Below are 18,088 nucleotides of genomic sequence, written 5' to 3' on the forward strand. Positions count from 1 at the left end.
TACAAGAAGCCAGAAAGAGACAATTCAAATATCAAGGAGCACCAATCAGGATCACACAGGATCTGGCAGCCTCCACACTAAAAGACCGTAAGGCTTGGAATACAATATTCAGAAAGGCAAGAGAGCTGGGCCTGCAACCACGGATCAACTACCCATCAAAATTGATTATATATTTCCAGTGGAAAGTATGGGCATTCAACAAAATTGAAGAATTCCAAGTATTTGCACAGAAAACTGAGGCCAAGAAAGTTTAAATGATTTGCTTACTGTCACATGACCAATGGGTAGAAGAGGTGGGACTTGAACTTAGGTCTCCTGAATCCTAGATTAGTGTTTTTTCTGTCAGATGGTTCACTATTAAAAATCATTCTATATGTTTCAGAAGAATAATGATAAATGATATGATTATGTTATTAGACATAGTGGTTGCATTATAGTCCAAGATGCTTTAAGGCTTATATTGTATCAGCTAATGACTAATGATCTACTCAAGGACTGATATATCTCTACAGGGTAGTTTTCCCAGAATAGTTTTCCACATCCAACCTGATAGTACAAGGACTGGGAAAACATCCAGGGATTAGAAGCACAGAAATTCTCTTGAGTCAAAAGGGATGATGGCCCCCTGGCCATTCCCTGTTAAAGTCCTCAATAAAGAGAAAAATGAGGCATAGTTGGGTAGAGGGTCATATTACCATAATACCACAATGGAACTATAATGGGGCTCAGACTTTAGGAGAGAGTGATATACCTTTTTTCCTTGGAATTTCCTGTTGCCAGGAGCAAGACACTAGTATAGGAAATTCAACCTCCCAATGCACTAGTTCTTACATCACAACGATGTTGCCAGACTTAGTCAGTGTTTCAAAATTGCTTTCACAGCTTTCTATAAAGATATACCAGAGAAGGACACCCACAGCAGTGTGTTGTAATCACAACTGTTGGAATGCAGTAGAGAAATTTAATGATGTGCAAGGGAAACCAGTGGAAACTTTAACTTTTATGGAACAATTATTTTAGCAATTCAGTATTTTGCTACTGTAATAATAGTCGTAATAAATGTGATAATAAGGAGGATACTGTTGTATATTCTTTGCTAGATATTCACAAAGTATCCAGTTTTCCTCCTTAGGGTTCAGTACACAAACTGTCTTATGTATAGATAAATAAATACATATATGCAAATATAAATTTGTTTATTCATTTACATTATAAAGTTAAATATAAGGATTAATACAACCAGGATGCCTTAACTCTAAGGGAACTGGATTCTCTACCCACTTTCCTTTTGTCCCAAAATGAAATTCTTCTCCCTAGAGGATTCACTCAAGCTACTTTGAAAAACTCCTTATCAATAACTAAATCCTTTAAAAACTATCTGACTAAACTAAGTAAATCCATATATATAAGTAAAAATATCTATATTAAGGTTGTCTCCAAGTAAGCAAAGACTGTAAGCCAAAATGTCAGAGGCTCACTGAGCAGAGAGTGCCTCTGAGGTGAGGCAAACAAGGTCTTCTGGTCTTTCTTCTTCCTCAGCAGGCACAAACAAGTCTTCTTCCTGGCGTTTCCCACAGTGGGGAAAAGGAAAACTCCCAAGATATTTTCAGGAGTTTCTCTTCCTTTCACCTCACAAACAGGGCTATGGCCAGAGAGAGATCACAGAGCAGCTAATCCTATAACAGCCAAGGATTAACAGTCACAGAAATCTCCCTGCCCTTCCCCCTTCAAATTCCAAGACTTGCACAGAATTCTTTTTGCCACAGCCACTCTCCAGCCCGAGACAATCTTACCAATTCCTTAGCTTATCAACATATATTCTTAATTTCATTTCTATATTACCCACCAAAAAAGGCATTTGGATCAGGGATTGGAGAATTAAATTTGCTGAAGACTGGAAGCTAGATGAAGTCAAGGGTGTCTTATCCAAATTTTTTGTCACTCCCAGTTCTGCTCACAATTTTCATTTCATAAATGTTTGTTGAATGAATTAAATTTCATGGGAGTGTTCATACCTTATTGGGCACTTCATGGAGACAGGTGTGAAGAATTTCAATTTTCTCTACTCTTTCTTGAAGTGAGGCTGCTGATAAATATATATAAATATATATATATATATACATATATATATATATGAAGTTTTCCTTTATTCTTGAAAATTATACTCTTCTTCATTATTCCTGTCCCAATAAATGGAATGTGATTGAAAAAACCAAATAGTAAAGGAAGGAGATCTATCAGTATGAGAGTTCAAATTATACTACAAAGAAGTAATCATCAAAATAATGTGATACTGGATAAGAAAGAGAGTCAGTGATCTGTGGAATAGATTATGTATATAATATAAAAAAGTAAATGACCATAGTAATCTAGTGTTTGGTAAACCCAAGTATCCACACTGGGGGGGGGGGGGCAAGAACTCATTCTTCAACAAAAATTGCTGGGAAAGCTAGATAATAATCTGGCAGAAACTCAGCTCACAGAAAACCACCATCTCACACCATATATCAAGATAAGGTCAAAATGGGTGCAAAATTAGAAGAAAATCGGGGGGGGGGGGGATTTACAACCATTTTCTTTGAGAAAGGTCTCATTTCTCTAATATATAGGTAACCAAGTTGACATTATAAAAATATGAGCCATTCTTCATTTGATAATTGATGAATGGATATGAACTAGCTATTATCAGAAGAAATCAATATTATAATATCAGAAGAAATCTACTGATAGTCATAACAAAAAATACTTTGTCACTTATAATTAGATAAATGTACTTTAAAACAACTTTGAGGTACCTGTCAGATTGGATAACATAAAAGAAAAGAAAAATGACAAATTCTAGAGGGGATATAGAAAATTACTAATGCATTGTTGATGGTGGTGTGAATTGATTCAATCATTGTGGAGAGCAATTTGGAACTATGACCAAAGAACTATAAAGCTTTGCATAATCTTTGACCCAGAAATATCACTACTAGGTCTGTGTTCCGAAAAGATCAAAGAAAAAGGGAAAGCACTGAGATGTACAAATTTATAGCAGTTTGTTTCATGAGTAAAGAGGGAAATTATTATGGTTTGGCTGAATATACAAGAGGGTGGTAACCAAGGAATTGATTCAATTCCTAATGAAAGACTCAAGTCAGAATGACTTTTATAGTAGTTTATTTATAAATAGGAAGAGAGAGGATAGGGCAAGATATCTAACCTAACATGCTAAGTATTTTGCTCAACCCAGGCGGGGTTAATTAGTCCTCAACTAGAGGGGCCTCAGCCTTGAGCGGAGAGTCGAGGGCCTGGGAATGAATAAAGCAAAGGCTTTGATCACGAAGCCTTTCTTAAGAGGAGAGTCTCTTCAGAACAGTCCAGGAAAGAATCAGTCCTTTCCACTCACCACATGGCAGTTCAAAGGGAGAGATTTAAGAACAGTCTCACAAAATCCAAGGTCTCAGCCAGAGCTCCTCCAGGTCCAGTTCAAGGCTGAAGAGCACGAGCTCCCTGAAAGTCCTTGGAATTTATCAAGACCATTTCTTTCATTGCTTCTTGTGCCTTTCTCCCATTTCATGTACACCAATTACAACGAAGGCTTTGCTTAGGACTGCCCAGGGGGCAGTCAGTAAATTCTGATTCATCACTCACTCTTACACATGTAGGTCACGGACTTCCCCCACTTGAAGATTAAGTGGTGGTATTTACACTTTTGGTGATTAAATCTAGAAATGGGCAGTGTAGGATTAATCCCATCTTCATTCATGATGGCAAAAAATTTGGAATTTGAGGGGATGCCTACCCATGAGAAATCAATATTTATCTAATTGTTTAAATTTGTCTTATTTGTGTGAAAGGTGTTTTGTAATTGTGTTCATATAGTTCCTGGGCATTTCTTGATGGGTAGACTCCCAAGTATTTTATTTGGTTCATGGATATTTTCAGTGGAATTTCTATTTCTATCTCTTCCTGCTGTATTTTGTTGGTAATATATAGAAATGTTGATGATATGTGAGAATATATTTTATATTCTGAAAATTTGCCAAGTTATTATTTTGACTAATTTTTTAGTTGATTCTCTTGGGTTCTCTAAGTATACTAAAAAAACAGAAATGTAGCTAATAAAACCAGAAAGCTAATAAGAGAACTCAAGTAGATAGATGTAGTTTCCACTTAAGAGAATTTCCTAAATACCCAGGCGTGGTTTCCAGGTATTCTAGCCCCCTATTAGTGAGAGTAAAGCAGAATCACTTTCTCTCACTGAGCCAGTCATGCAAAATGTCTTGGAGACAATGTTATATAAAATCAGTATCTCTATTTATTCAAAGAGAGGGTGCAAACTGAGGATCAGAACAAGGTATCCCTGACTCTAAAGCAGTGGTTCCCAAACTTTTTTGGCCTACCACCCCCTTTCCAGAAAAAATATTACTTAGCACCCCCTAGAAATTATGAAACTATTTATTGAACTCAGAATAGAATGTAATACAAAAAGTGTGGCCATCATCGCTGCAGCACCCACCAGGAGGCGATAGCGCCCACTTCGGGAATCACTGCTCTAAAGGATCTAGCTATCCAAACCAGAAACATCTATGTCCCTCTCAAGAGGGAGGCTTCCAGTCTTCAAGCTAATCTACCAGCTCCCAATTTCTACCTAGGTGTTCCCCAAAAAGAGCTGCCTAAGCTGCCTATCTATGACCCTTAGTAGTTGGTTTAGTTGAGTTCAAAAGTTGTCTCCAAAACCCATTATGAGTTATTTTTATTATTAACTTATTATTAAGTTTAAACCCTAGTGGGTCTGAACCCTGAGGTAAAATCCCAAAACCAAACTGACAGGATTTTAGACAAAACTTTCTGGAAAGTTGATAAAAACACAGCAAGTATAATCAGATCCTTTGCTAGCTGTTCTCCAGTCAAACAGAGAACCTCCAAAGATGATTTTAGGGTTTTTCCTTCTCCACAGATAGGTTGAAGAAGCCCAGCTCCGACAAATCAACCTTTCCTCTTCCTTTCAGGACAGGAAGAATTCCCTCACTTCCAGAGGAAGTCACTCACTCTAAGTTGTCTCTTTCAAACTGTTCCTCCTCTGCCCACTGCCTGATAAAATCCTTTCTCTAGAGTTCCTAGTAAGTGCCTTAAAGACAACTTTCTACTTCTCTTAAATTTTATCCTTATCTCTCTCCTTTTCTCATTACAATATCTTCATATCATCTGTAAAGAATGGTAGTTTTGTTTCTTTGTTACATATTCTTATTCCTTCAATTTTTTTCTTGTCTTATTGCTATAGCTAGTATATAGCTAATAATAATCTTCATAACAGAAATCCATGCTTCACCCGTGATTTTATGAGGAAGCCTTCTAGTTTATTGCCATTCTAGACAATGCTGCTCTTGGTTTCAGATAGATATCATTTTAGAAAAAGTTTTGTTCTTAAGATTCCTAATGTTTTAAATAGGAATGGGTGTTATATTTTGTATAAAAATTTTTTCTGCATCTATTGAAATAATATTTTTTGTTGTTTTTGTGATTGATAGTCAATTATACTTATAGTTTCCCTGATATTGAACCAGCTCTGTATCCCACCTGGTTATAGTATATGATCTTTGTGATATATTGCTTTAGTCTCCTTGCTAGTATTTTATTTAAAAAATTGCATTCATCGTCATTAGGGATATTAGTCTATAGTTTTCTTTTTCTGTTTTTGCTTTTCCTGGCTTAGGTATCAAAATAATATTTGTATCACAGAAGGAATTTTGTAGGATTCCCCCTTAAGCTATTTTTTCAAATAGTTAATATAATGTTGGAATTGTTTAAAAAATATTTGGTATAACTCATTTTTAAATCCACGTGTTACTGGGTAATTTTTCTTAGGAACTCATTTATGGCTTATTGGATTTCTTTTTAGATAAGGTTATTTTGGCATTCTATTTTCTCTTGTGTTAAGTTGGACCATTTGTATTTTGTAAATAGTAATTCATTTAATTTAGATGACCAGTTTGGCATATAATTGGGCAAAATAGCTCCTTAAAATTGTTTTAATTTCATCTTCCCTGCTGGTGTATTCACCCTTTTCATTTTTGATAGTAGTAATTTGGTTTTGTAAGAATATAAAAAATGTAGGTTTTTATGCTAATATGAAATTTCTAAAGTAATATTGTGGTTGCTGATTTAAAAAATATTATAGCTTAAGTCAAAATTACTTTTAGTGGTTTTATTTACAAAGAAGTGGAAAGAGTGAAAGTGGAGAAATTAAGAAGAGGGTAGAGAAAATGTCTAGGTTATCTCCCTAAATGTTGGTCCAGTGTCAGGCTCAGTCCCAGCAGGGCTTGGTAACCTTTAGCCAGAGGACCCAGTGGTATCTTCAGCAAGGGTTCCACCAGCACAGCCTCCTTCAGAAAAGGAAGGCCTTTCCAGAACCAATCTTTTCCAGAAGCCAGGAAAGGAAGGCCAGCTCAGCAAGTGGCTGCAGGATTCAGGGAAAGAGTCTCCTCCTTCAGTCCAACTCACAGACTCAGAGTCCCAAGACAAAGTCCAGACAAAAGCCAAGTTCCAAAGCACTTCAAAAAGCAAAGATGAAGTTGAAGAACAAGTCCAAAGGAGAAGGTCCTTGGACAAGAAGTTCAGGACTTTTTATAGTCCTTTTTCCACATCACTTCCTGTCCCTTCCTCCACTTTATGGGAACCAAATGCAGTCTTTTAATTTGCCTAGCACTTCCCAGGGGAAGGGCAGTGGACTCTGGAGTTGTTACTCACTTTAGCAAGTGACTTGCAACTCTCTTAGTGTTAAGTAGAGGGTGCTTAAGTTTTTGACTGATTAATTTAAAAGTTGCTGATGGATAAAGTTTGATTCACTCTTCAAAGTTTTCTTTTAAAAAAAATTAAATTAACCAATAGTTTATCTATTTATTGTCCCTCCCATAAAACCAGCCCCTAACTTTATTAGCATTGTTTTTTACTTTCAGTTTTATGAATCTTTCCTTTTATTTTCAAGATTCTTATTTTGGTTTTTAATTAGGCATTTTTAATTTGGTTATTCTGGTTTTTTTTTTAGTTGTATTCTCAAATTCATTGATCTGCTCTTCCTCTCTTTTATTGATGTGTTTAGAGATATGAAATTTCCTCCATATATTAGTTTGGTTATATCCCCCAAATTTTGATATGTCATCTCATTGTTGCCATTCTCTTTAATAATATTATTGTTTTTATGATTTGTTTTTGGGTTCTTTATGATTAGATGATTTAGTTTCCAATTAATTTTTAATTTATGCTTCAAAGGCATAAAGGCTTTATTAAATGTAATTTTTATTGTATTATTCTCCAAAAGATAAATTTTATATTTCTACTTTTCTGCATTTGTTTATGAAGTTTTTATACTCTAGTGCATGACCAATTTTTGTTAAGGTGCCATGTCCAGCTGAGAAAAAGTCATATTCTTTTCTGTTCTTATTCAGTTTTCTTCAAGTTCTATTATATATCAACATTTTTCTAAAATTTGATTTATCTCTACTTTTTTCTTATTTGTTTTATGGCTAGATTTATCTAGCTTTGAGAGGGGGACAAACTGAGGGCCTCTACTCATAGTTTTGCTGCTTATTTCTTCCTAGAATTCATTTAGCTTTTTTAAAAAAAGAAATCGGATGCTATGCTGTTTAGGGCATTTGTTTAGAATGCTTAATATTTAATTATCCATGAAATGTTTTTAGCAAAATATAGTCTCCCTGCCTTTCTCTTTTAATTAGGTATATTTTTACATTTGCTTTGACTGAAATCATGATTGTTACCTCTACAGCTTTTTTTTAAACTTCAGTTGAGGCATAACAAATTTTGCTCCAGTACCTTATTTTATCTCTGTGCTTATCTTTCTGTTTCAAGTGTATTTCTTACAAATAGCATATTGTTAGATTCTGGTTTCTAAAATATTCTGTTATCTGCTTCCATTTTATTGGTGAATTCATCCCATTTATTTTCATGGTTATGATTGTTATTTATTTCTCTTCATACTATTTGTTTATACTTCTCAAAGAGTGTACATTTCAGTTGCCAATGTGGAATCTAGAAAACCTCAAACTTGTAGCCATCTGGATCTCAAAGCCCCCCCAACTTGTTAGCTTGAAAAGTGAAGACCTCAAGGTTGACCTTGACACATGAGAATTTTTCTGTGAGGGAAAGCCTAACCTCACTGGAGACTCAGATTAACAATAGACCTTAAAGGATTTTGGGTGGAGCTAGCTAATTCAATCAGGTGTTAAGTACTCTTTTTGTCCCTGTAGTTTCTCCCTTTGTGTTGAAGCCCTTTTCCAAGGTAGCCTAGCCCTTGACTGGATAAAGCATCAGACTTTCTCTGATAATCCTGTCTAGGACCTCATCTTCTTTGTAGCCATTGTAAAGCCAATCAACTATACTCGGTTCCTCAGTTCCCCTAAAAAAGTATGTTTCTCAAATTATTTTATTCTTTGGAGCTGTCAATCTAGTATGGTTGGCACTCCCAGGGGTTGGTAACCAGAGTGGCCAGAGTCTTGGGGCTCTATGTAGCTGTCAACTCTGGGTGGAGGCTTGAGAAACTGTACTGAACCCCTCTCCTTAAATAAATAGTTTTTCTGACTATTTAATATTTCTGTGTTTTTTCCAGTTTAACACAGTAATGGGGGCTAGCCTGCACAGAGATAGAATGCTGAATTAATTTGGAAATTAGTTAGTGAACTAGTTTGGCCAGAATAAAGAGGGCAAAAAAAGAGAACTATGACACAAGTTTGGAAAGGTAGATAGGATCCAGATTGATTTTAGGATGAGAAGTGTGCATTTTATCCTATATATGTACACATATGTGTATGTACACATACACAAACATACAAATATGTAAAAGAGAAACTTTTTTACTTGGAGCAGTGAAGTGGAAAAAACTACTCTAACAAAGCATTCTTTGACAGACTGCTTATCAAATGTGCTGATTGCACAAAGTTGGAGGGAGAGCTAAAATGCCAGATAAAAATCAGGATTTCAGAATATTTGATAACTTAGAACATCACCAAATCTAACAAGATAAAATTCAGCATGGATGAAAGTTCTTTTCGGTTTGCCTGAAAAAGATCTGAGTGCTTTAGTATATTGCAAGCTCAATAAGATCACTAAAGTGTTTGACAGCCAAAATAATAACAAGGAAAAGTAAAACTGAAATCATGGGCTGCAATTAAGACAAATAGACCTTTTAGGAACAAGGAAATCAAAATTCCCTGTGTATTCCACCCTGGGCATAACAAGTTTGCATTATTATTTTCAGTTCTTGGTGATGGTTTAGAAAGGATTTTGATCAACTGGAAAGTGTGCAGAGGGCAACTAAGGTGGTGAAGAGCTTTAAATCTGTGTTATATAAGAACCAGTTGAAGGGGCTGGGGATGTTGATCCTGGAGAAGAAAAGATTCAGGAAAGATTTGATAGGTTGCTTTCCAGTATCCAAAAGGTTATATATCACATGGATAATGGCTTAGGCCTGCTCTGTTTGACTTTAGAGGGCAGAACTAGGAGCAATGAGTGGAAGTTGCAACTTGGCAAATTTGGGCAGGAAGAACCTCTTAATCATCAGAATCATCTAAAAGTTGCCTCTGGAAGCAGTGGTGTATCTTCCCACCTTTCAATTGTTTAAGAAGTGGGGTTGGATAACTACTTGTTAAGTATGTTCATTTGGGTTTCTTCTTAGTTATAGATTGAACTAAGCCTTTGAGGTACCTTCCAATTTAATAATTCTGCGATTCTGTGGGAATTAGAAGTATTAAGACCACTTACTCCCATACTGGGATATCTCCAGTTCTTGGCACCTATTTGACATTTACAAAGTCAGTACAAAGTCAGTAGCCATACTATTCACCCTATGCTTTTCCACTTTTGTGAGTTTGGGCAAATTCTTTTTGAGCCTTGGCTTTCTCATCTATGTGAACAAATGCCTTCTTCTCTGATGCTCTCACCACGATGTGGCAGAGCAGCATTTCAGTATTACTATAATAGTTTTTTGGTAGTTTTCCCTGCTTCAAGTCTCTCCTCTCTAGTACATCTTCTACTCAGGTGTGGAATTGATTTTGCTAAAGCAAAGGCGATTGTGTTGCCTTTCTACTCAATAAACTCCAGTGGCTTCCATCCAGGATCAAATATAAAATCTACTTTTCGATATTCGAGGAGCTTTATAACCTACCGCCTTTTACCTTTCTAGTCCCCTTAGAGTTTATTCCTCTCCAGTCTCTTCTCCAATTCCCTATCCAGGGACTATGGGCTTGTTGTTTCAGGAAAAAGACACTGCATTTTCACTGGTGGTCCCCCACGCCTGGAATTCTCTTCCTCCTCTCTCCTGGATTCCTTCTAATCTTAGTAGAAATCTCGCCGGCAAGAAGTCTTTCCGGATTCCTCTTAATGCTAGAGCTTTCCTCCCGAGGATTATCTCCAATTCATCTGGAACAAATCCTTCGTATATAGGCATTTGCAAGTTGTCTCCTCCCATTAGACTACTTGAACATTAGAAAGTTACTTGAGAGCAGACTCTGTCTTTTGGCGTTCTTGTATCCCCGGTCCTCAGAACAATGTCTGGTACATAGAAAACTCTTAAATAAATGTTTGTTGACTACAGACTATAAAGGGAATTGGAATAGGTGACCTTTAAGAGTCCCTTCCAGCTCCAAATTTAGGAGCCGTGACCTAATGTCACTCCCACTTTCTCTCTTACTACTCTCCATTCTAAGTATCAGCACCAGCGTCTATTCTGGAGCTAGACAGCGAGCGCTTGTCTGTTAGTCCTAGGGGAACTCTTCCTCTTCTTCTTCAGTGCCTGTAGCTCAATTTACTGGTTGTAGGAGTGGGGCTGACTACGTCCTCGGGCGGGTGGAAGAAGCTAGCAAGAGCGAGAGCTGGTAGCCTCAGAAGCAAGCAGCAGGAGGACCTGGACCTACAGGTTTTTTGTTTTTTTGTGAATATCAAAAGATTCCCAGTGTCTGGGTTCCGCATTTACTCCGTGACGTAAGGTTCTCGTCACGTGCCTTCTCAAGGCACCCAATCAGAAAACGGAGCCTATCCAGGCCCGCAATTCAAACTGTTGCCATTGACCCCTTCAAGCCAGGTTTGGAATCTCCAGGGGGTAGCATCCCCCGCGAGTGCCTTGGGGCGCAGCGAGGCGTCACTGGAGGGGGCCAGGGGAGCATGGAGCACCGAATAATTGGACCCGGGCCTTACCGCGCGACTAAGCTGGTAAGCTTGCGGTGTGTGTGTGTGTGTGTGTGTGTGTGTGTGTGTGTGTGTGTGTAGTCGGCGGTTGGCACTGCCCTCTTCTCCACGACCCTGTAGTGCAGAGAGATGCCCATTCTAACAGCCCGGACTCCCCGCGCCCCCTGTGCGTCCGGTTCCTCCAGGGTCCTCAGGCTTGTAGGGCCTGAGTTTAGTCGAGTTCCTCCGGGAAAGAGCCCGTTCGTGGGTAAAGTTAATGCTCTTTATTGCTGAAATCCAGACCCCACTGGCCCTGATTGGGCTGGAGGCTGGATGGGCTGCTGCTGGTACCTGTTTTTTAATTGATGGCCGAGGAAAGAACGAAAAGGCTTGGAGTTTGGCCAGCTTGGTGCAGGGCTGCATGAGCCTCCAGCTGTTAGCTTTCCAGATAAAAGAAGTACAGACACCAGATTCTTTAATTTCTTCCATTCTACCCTTTAACCTTTAAAAAACAAAAACAAAAACAAATAAAGATAACCAGATCCAGTGGGGTCTGAGATCTTATGATCTAGCTTTACGACCTTTTTTCTTTTATAACTAAACACACCTGAAAGTCAGAGAGTGTCAGCTGAGGGAAGAGAACCTGATTTGGTTTGGTTCTGTGTTCAATCTGTTTACCATTTACTGGGACTGGGTGTGCACCTTCTTAAGTGAAACTTTTTACGTTTCTGTGGCTCTGGCACAAACGGTTTTTTGTTTTCATCTCATATTGCCTCATATTGTCTTAAGCTAGGTTTCTCCTCCTTGCTTCATTTCCTGTGGGCTTGGTGTTTAGATTTTCCTCTGAGCACACTGCCTTTGTTCCTGGGACAAAGTAACACTATGTAGAACATCAAAAGCAGCCCTTGTTGTTCTGGAGCTTGGAGAGATCTAATCGGTGCCTTTTCAGCTTTCTCTCTAGGTGACCTGAGGTTAGAAACATACTTGTCAGTTTGTACCTGAATATAAAATTGGGGTAAAACAGTTATTATGCCTCATCTCTTCTTATAGAAAAGATGAGCCCTGGATTCTCAGGTTTCCACCTTGCATTTGCTTTTCTGTCTGGTTTCTCCTCTGCACACAAGATATTCCTCTTTGTCTTATAAAAAGGTCTTCCTTCTCTTTCTGACTGAGATAAACAAATGATTAATGAAAAAAACTGAAGTTATATTTTTGTGCCCCCCAGGTGGTTATGTGTATAAACCTATTATATATGTATATAGGATATATATATATATAGGCTTATAGCTGGTGGTATTTTGCATTGTGTCTTCATCTACTGTAGCTCAGCATCTGGAACTCAAGAGCTCTCTCTGCAGGTATTTCAGGCCAGTGTGGTCACACCAGGTTCCAAGTCTTCTTAGTTTTTACTCTTCTTTGTGTACTCTCAGATCCAGTTACACTAATCTTTGTTGGCTATTCCTCACATGTGATGCTATATCTCTCAACTTGGCTCTGGTTATACCTATGGTTGGAATGTTTTCCTTTCTCACTTCTGCTATGTAGCTTCCTTGGCTTTCTTTGAGACTCATTTTGGATCTCACCTTCTGCAGGCCTTTCCTATCTCTTCAGTCATTAATGCTTTCCCTCTGAGATTAATTTCCATTTTTCTTTTTAAAAAGAACCTCTGCCTTCCATCTTAGATTCAATAACATGTATTGGTTTTAAAGCAGAAGAGTGGTAAGGGCTAGGCAATAGGGGTTAAGTGACTTGCCCAGTCATACAGGTAGGAAGTGTCTGAGGCTACATTTGAACCCAGGAACTTCCTATTCCAGGCCTGGCTCTCTATCCACTGAGCCACCTAACTGCTCCTCATTTATTTTTAAAAGATAAGTCCTGAATTATGAGTTCCATTTACAGTACTTTGTAGAGTGCCTTGTCCATAGTAAGCAGTTAATAAATGTTTATTTTGTTGAAATACTATGAAAAAAGCCAATTAGTTTTGGGAGTCTCATCTTTTTAGAGCTTATAAATTATTTTTTTTGGTGGGGGGAGTATATTCAAATATGCATAGGCTCTTGTGCCCATAAAAATAGCTATTTCTCTGGTTGACTTTACCTCTTCATCATAATTTATTTCTTTGTAGCTATATTTATTACAATTTGCTTAAATTATTAAAGGAAGAGGGACTCTATATGGCTTCAGCTTACATATTGCTGTGTGTAGGTGTGTGATTTTTAAATAGATTCCTTGGGATCAGCTAGGTGGCTCAGTGGATAGAATGATAGGCCTGGAGTTGGAAGAACCTGGGTTCAAATGTGGCCATAGACATTTCCTAGCTCTGTGATCCTGGGCAAGTCCCTTAACCCTGTTTGCCTAGCTCATGATCTCTCTGCTTAGGGATTTAAAAAAACGATAAATTAGTCGTATATGTTTTCAAAAATTGTTTCTTGATTTAGGGACTCTGTGTGTCTACCAATAAGTTTTTTAACATTAAACATTCAAAATATGAGTGTTAATTAAACACAGTTTTAGCTTTGTGAATTATATAGCCTATTTTGGAGGCAGCTGAGTTGTGTTTAATTCAGGCACACAAACCCTTTGGGCCTCTTTTCCTCATATATATATATTTCCCCCCAACACTTCCCCCACCCTCTTTTTTCTGGCTAGTTGTCATTTTTATCTCCCCATGTAATTATCAATCAGTCAGTCAGCATTTATTTAGATTCTGTTAAGTGCCAGATATTGTGTGATTTGTGTTAAGCATTGGGGATGTAAAAAGAGACCAAAGTTCCTGCCCTCCAGGAGTTTACAATCTATGTATGTGATTGATATGAAGCAATATTTTGTGTGTGTGTGTGTATGCATATACACATATTTCCATTTATTTCTATATATATATCTATATGTACGTGTGTATATATACATATGTGCATGTATATAGCAAGTTATTTCCAAGATAAATGGGAAGTAATTAATAGAGATGTCACTAACTTTAAAGAGGGGTTGGGAAATGCTTTGTGTGGAAGGAGCGATTTTTAGCTGGGACTTCTAGGAAGCCAGGGAAGTTGGTAGGAGGGGAGGAAGGAGACCATTCCTGGCATAGGAAAATCAAAAAAATGCCTGGAGCTTGGAAGATGCTCTTGAAACAGCCAAGAGGTTCATGTCACTGGATGGAAGAGTTTGTTTGCTGAGGAGTAAAATGTAAGAAGCCTGGAGAGGTGGGAAGGGGATTGGTTATGAAGGTTTTGAGTGATAAACAGAGCATTTTGAACTTGCTCTTGGAGGCATTAGGAAACCACTGGAATGGGGGGTAACCTGCTAGATCTGTGTTTTAGAAAAATATTTTTTTTTGGTGAATGGAGGATGGACTGGAGTTGGGAGACTTGAGGCAGGCAGATGTACCAACAGGCTATTATCATCATCCAGGCATGAAGAGATGATGAGGGCTTGTTTCAGTGGCAGTATTAGGAGGAGAGAATGAGGCTTATGAGTGAGATTGAAAAGCTGAAGTTTACAGGTCCTCTTAACTTTGGATATGGGGAGGCATCAGGGAGAGAGAGTGAGGAGTCCAGAGTGGTAGGTGAGCCTGAGGGACTAGGATGGTGTTGCCCTCTACAGAAATAGGGAAGATGGAAGGAGGGTTAAAGTGAAAGATAATGAGTTCTGATTTGGATGTAGGAGTTTAAGATATCTGCTGGAGATCTAGTTTCAGATATTTGAAAGGCAAGTGAAAAGTGAGATTGGAGCTCAGTAAAGGGATTGGGACAGGATGGATAGATTTAATAATTATTAGCATAGATATGGTAATTAAATCCACAGAAAATGATGAGATCCCCAAGGGAAGGTAGACTGGGGGGAAAAGAGAAGAGTGCCCAGGATCAGACCCTGAGGATCACCTACAGATACAGAGCATGATCTGGAGGATGGTCCAGTTAAGGAGACAGAAGAGTGGCCCGTTAGGTAGGAAAAAGACCTTGTATTGCTCTTGTGGTTGTGATCAGACTACTGGGGATCTCAAATATTTTGCACGTTTATTCTCCAGGCTAGTTACCACCAGTCTCTTGCCCAGCATGCTTCCTTTCTTTTTCTCCATCCTTAAATCCCCTATTAGATTTGAGTGTTCTCCCTCCTTTTGTTCAGATACCTTTGACCATTACCTGTGTTAAAATCATTATCTGGTAAGGCAGATGTGTGGAGAAGATTGAGATTAGACCTGGTCTCAGGAAGAAAGAAGATTCAGATTTTATCTTTGGCACACATCTTGCTATATCTCCGTAGGCAAATCCCTGGCTATAATTTTCAGAGAAGACTCTGATATGCTTTGGGAGAGGAAATTTTCTTATCAGAAATTGATTGTCAACACCAACAAAATCATAGATCAAGACTTAAAGAAAACAACAGAGTAATTTTCTGCCTTGTGTTAAATAAGGTGTACTTTTGATTTGTCTACCAAATAGAAGTTTTTAATCTTCTTGAGGGCAAGGAGTATCCTCCATTTTTATATCCTACATAGTATCCATATGACTGCCATATACATAGTAAGTGCTCTAAATATTTGCTAAATAAATCATTTTAGATCAAGGCATCATAAGTAGTGATGATAGTAAAAAGAGTTCCTTGTTTTTATCTTTGAAACTTCAATATTTAGGCAACATATCTGGTATATAGTAAATGCTTAATAAATGTTTTTGTGATTGCTTGAAAAAAAAAGGGAGAATTCTCTGAGCAAGAAGACAGAGTTAGTTATTTATTAGCCATCTAACAAATTCAAACAAATCCATTAGAAGTTTGATGGGATAGTAGAGAGAGCCAACCACTTGGAATTAAGGGACCATGGTTTAATTCCTGGTTCGACCATTTATTAGCTGTGTGACCCTGAGGTAAATCATTTAACTCTGCCTTAATTTCTTCCTCTATAAATGGAGCTAATAATATTCTATTGCCTGTCTCATAGGGTTGATGGGAGGAAAGAGTGTAAAGCTTGAAGAATTGTCAAACTGACTGCCACAAACCCACAAAATTCTTGAGAACCAGATTAAAATTGGGAAATACTTAACAAAATAAATAAAAAGATAATCCAGCATTGACAGTGTTAATTTGTGGTTTTCTAAGTTAATATTCAGCCCATAGGAATATGTTTCTAAGTAAATTTATATAACATTTTTAAATCCTTACCTTTAGTCTTAGAATCAATACTATGTATTGATTCCAGGGCAAACGATTCTGCAGTAAGGGCTAGGCCATAGGAGGTGAGTGACTTGCTCAGGATTACACACCTAGGCAATGTCTGAGGTCTGTGATTTGAACCCAGGACCTTCCAGCTCTAGGCCTGGCTCTCTAGCCACTGAGCCACCTACCTGTTCCTTCTATGTGAATTTAATATCACTTCCTTATATAAACATGAGCTGCTATTATTATTGAGTGGGTCATAACTTTCTGGAACCTCAGTTTCCTGATTTATAAATGGAGATAAAACTACTTCAAACATAATAGGGTAAAGTATCTAAAGTGCTTTGCATTTAGAAAGTGTTATATAGTGAATTATGATTATGAGTTGGTATACTTTCCTAACCTGTGGTCCCTGATGGATGGAGAAGAATGGAAGAGAATTTAGAAGTCATCTAGTCTAATATTCTCATTTTACAGGTAAAGAAACTGAGAGTTAGAGAAGTTAAGACATTTGTCCAAAGTCATAGCTAGTTAGTGACTGAGCTAAGAGGTCCTTTCCTACCAAATCCAGTGTTGTTTTCCTCAGCTCACGCTGCCTTTCCCACACCTAGTAGGTGCTTAGTATTTTGTTCATTGATTTGAATACTTTTAATAAATATAGATAAAGAACAATGGGTGTATGGGATGCTCAGGAAGCTCCAAGAAGCTATAGCATGCCTAATGGCCACACTCCAGTTAAACTGTCTTGGCAGGTGGGATAAATCAGACTGAGGGTCACTGACAGGCTACAAACTCACTTCTCTCAGCATGTGAACACTTCCCTGGCAAGTGTGAACAGTTTGTTCCAGTGGGCCATGCAGGCAGCTGAAGCAGGCTCCAGAGAACTTTTAGAGCTTGTTCAGACACCAAAGACGCTGAGGTCATCCACTGAATCCCAGCCCAGCTCCAGTGTCTGACTTTTGCCTTGATGCTGGTCTTCAGTGCCTCTGAAAGAGAGAGTGAGGCTGATGACTGCAACTCTTCTTCACTTAAATCCATCCAATTCACAAACAAGTGAAGACACCATCTTATGATGACATTAGTCCTTTTCAAAAATAAAGGACAAACATAACAATAAGGAATAAAAAACTAGTCTTTACAGAGATTTTTTTCTTTTTAATTTTTTTTTTTTTGAGATTGGATCTACTGCTACTTTTGGACCTAATCCCACAGAACCTTTCATCTACTTTATTTCTGATTTGGGCCAATTGACTCCTGGTTAGGCACCCCTAATGGTACCCCCATCCCTTCTTTGGATCTCATTATGTTGGCGACAAACTTAGGTCAGACACCATTGATTTACTCCATTTCTGCTCAGAACTCCCAATCCACCATCCTCAAGCCTCCCCAGTAGAAAGGAATATGGGTGTGACATTTATTTTTGTTGTTTGTTATTCAGTTGTTTCAAGTCCAATTGAGGTTTTCTTGACAGAGATACTGGAGTGCTATCATGACTGGTTTCACTGATATTCCTGAAAAATATGAACTGAATATTCAACAGGCATTTATTAATCATTTATAACGTCACATGGAGATGGTAACTGTAAGATTTAAATTAATATCCAACACTCCAAGAACTATATTTTATAAAGTTTATTAATAATCACTTGAAGTAGAAGGAATAAAAAGGAAAAGAAATTAAAAAAAAACCTAATTATCTAACAAAATTAAGGCCACGTAAGCAAAACTCTCCTGGCTCTCACCTCATGCCACCTCCACCAAACCCGATCACAGG

At 37.9% G+C, this 18,088-nt stretch overlaps 1 protein-coding gene across 1 annotated transcript in view; it reads left to right on the top strand.

Annotated features, from left to right (window-relative positions):
* Nucleotides 1-18,088, top strand: part of DEPDC1B (DEP domain containing 1B) — a 139,699-nt gene that overhangs the window by 14,306 nt on the left and 107,305 nt on the right. Inside the window, 3 exon segments of the mRNA XM_044681023.1 lie at nucleotides 10,790-10,874; nucleotides 10,986-11,208; nucleotides 11,465-11,620. Coding sequence (XP_044536958.1) covers nucleotides 10,790-10,874; nucleotides 10,986-11,208; nucleotides 11,465-11,620 — 464 coding nt within the window.

Source organism: Gracilinanus agilis, chromosome 1 (genome assembly GCF_016433145.1).
Source record: "Gracilinanus agilis isolate LMUSP501 chromosome 1, AgileGrace, whole genome shotgun sequence".
Lineage (NCBI taxonomy): Eukaryota > Metazoa > Chordata > Mammalia > Didelphimorphia > Didelphidae > Gracilinanus > Gracilinanus agilis.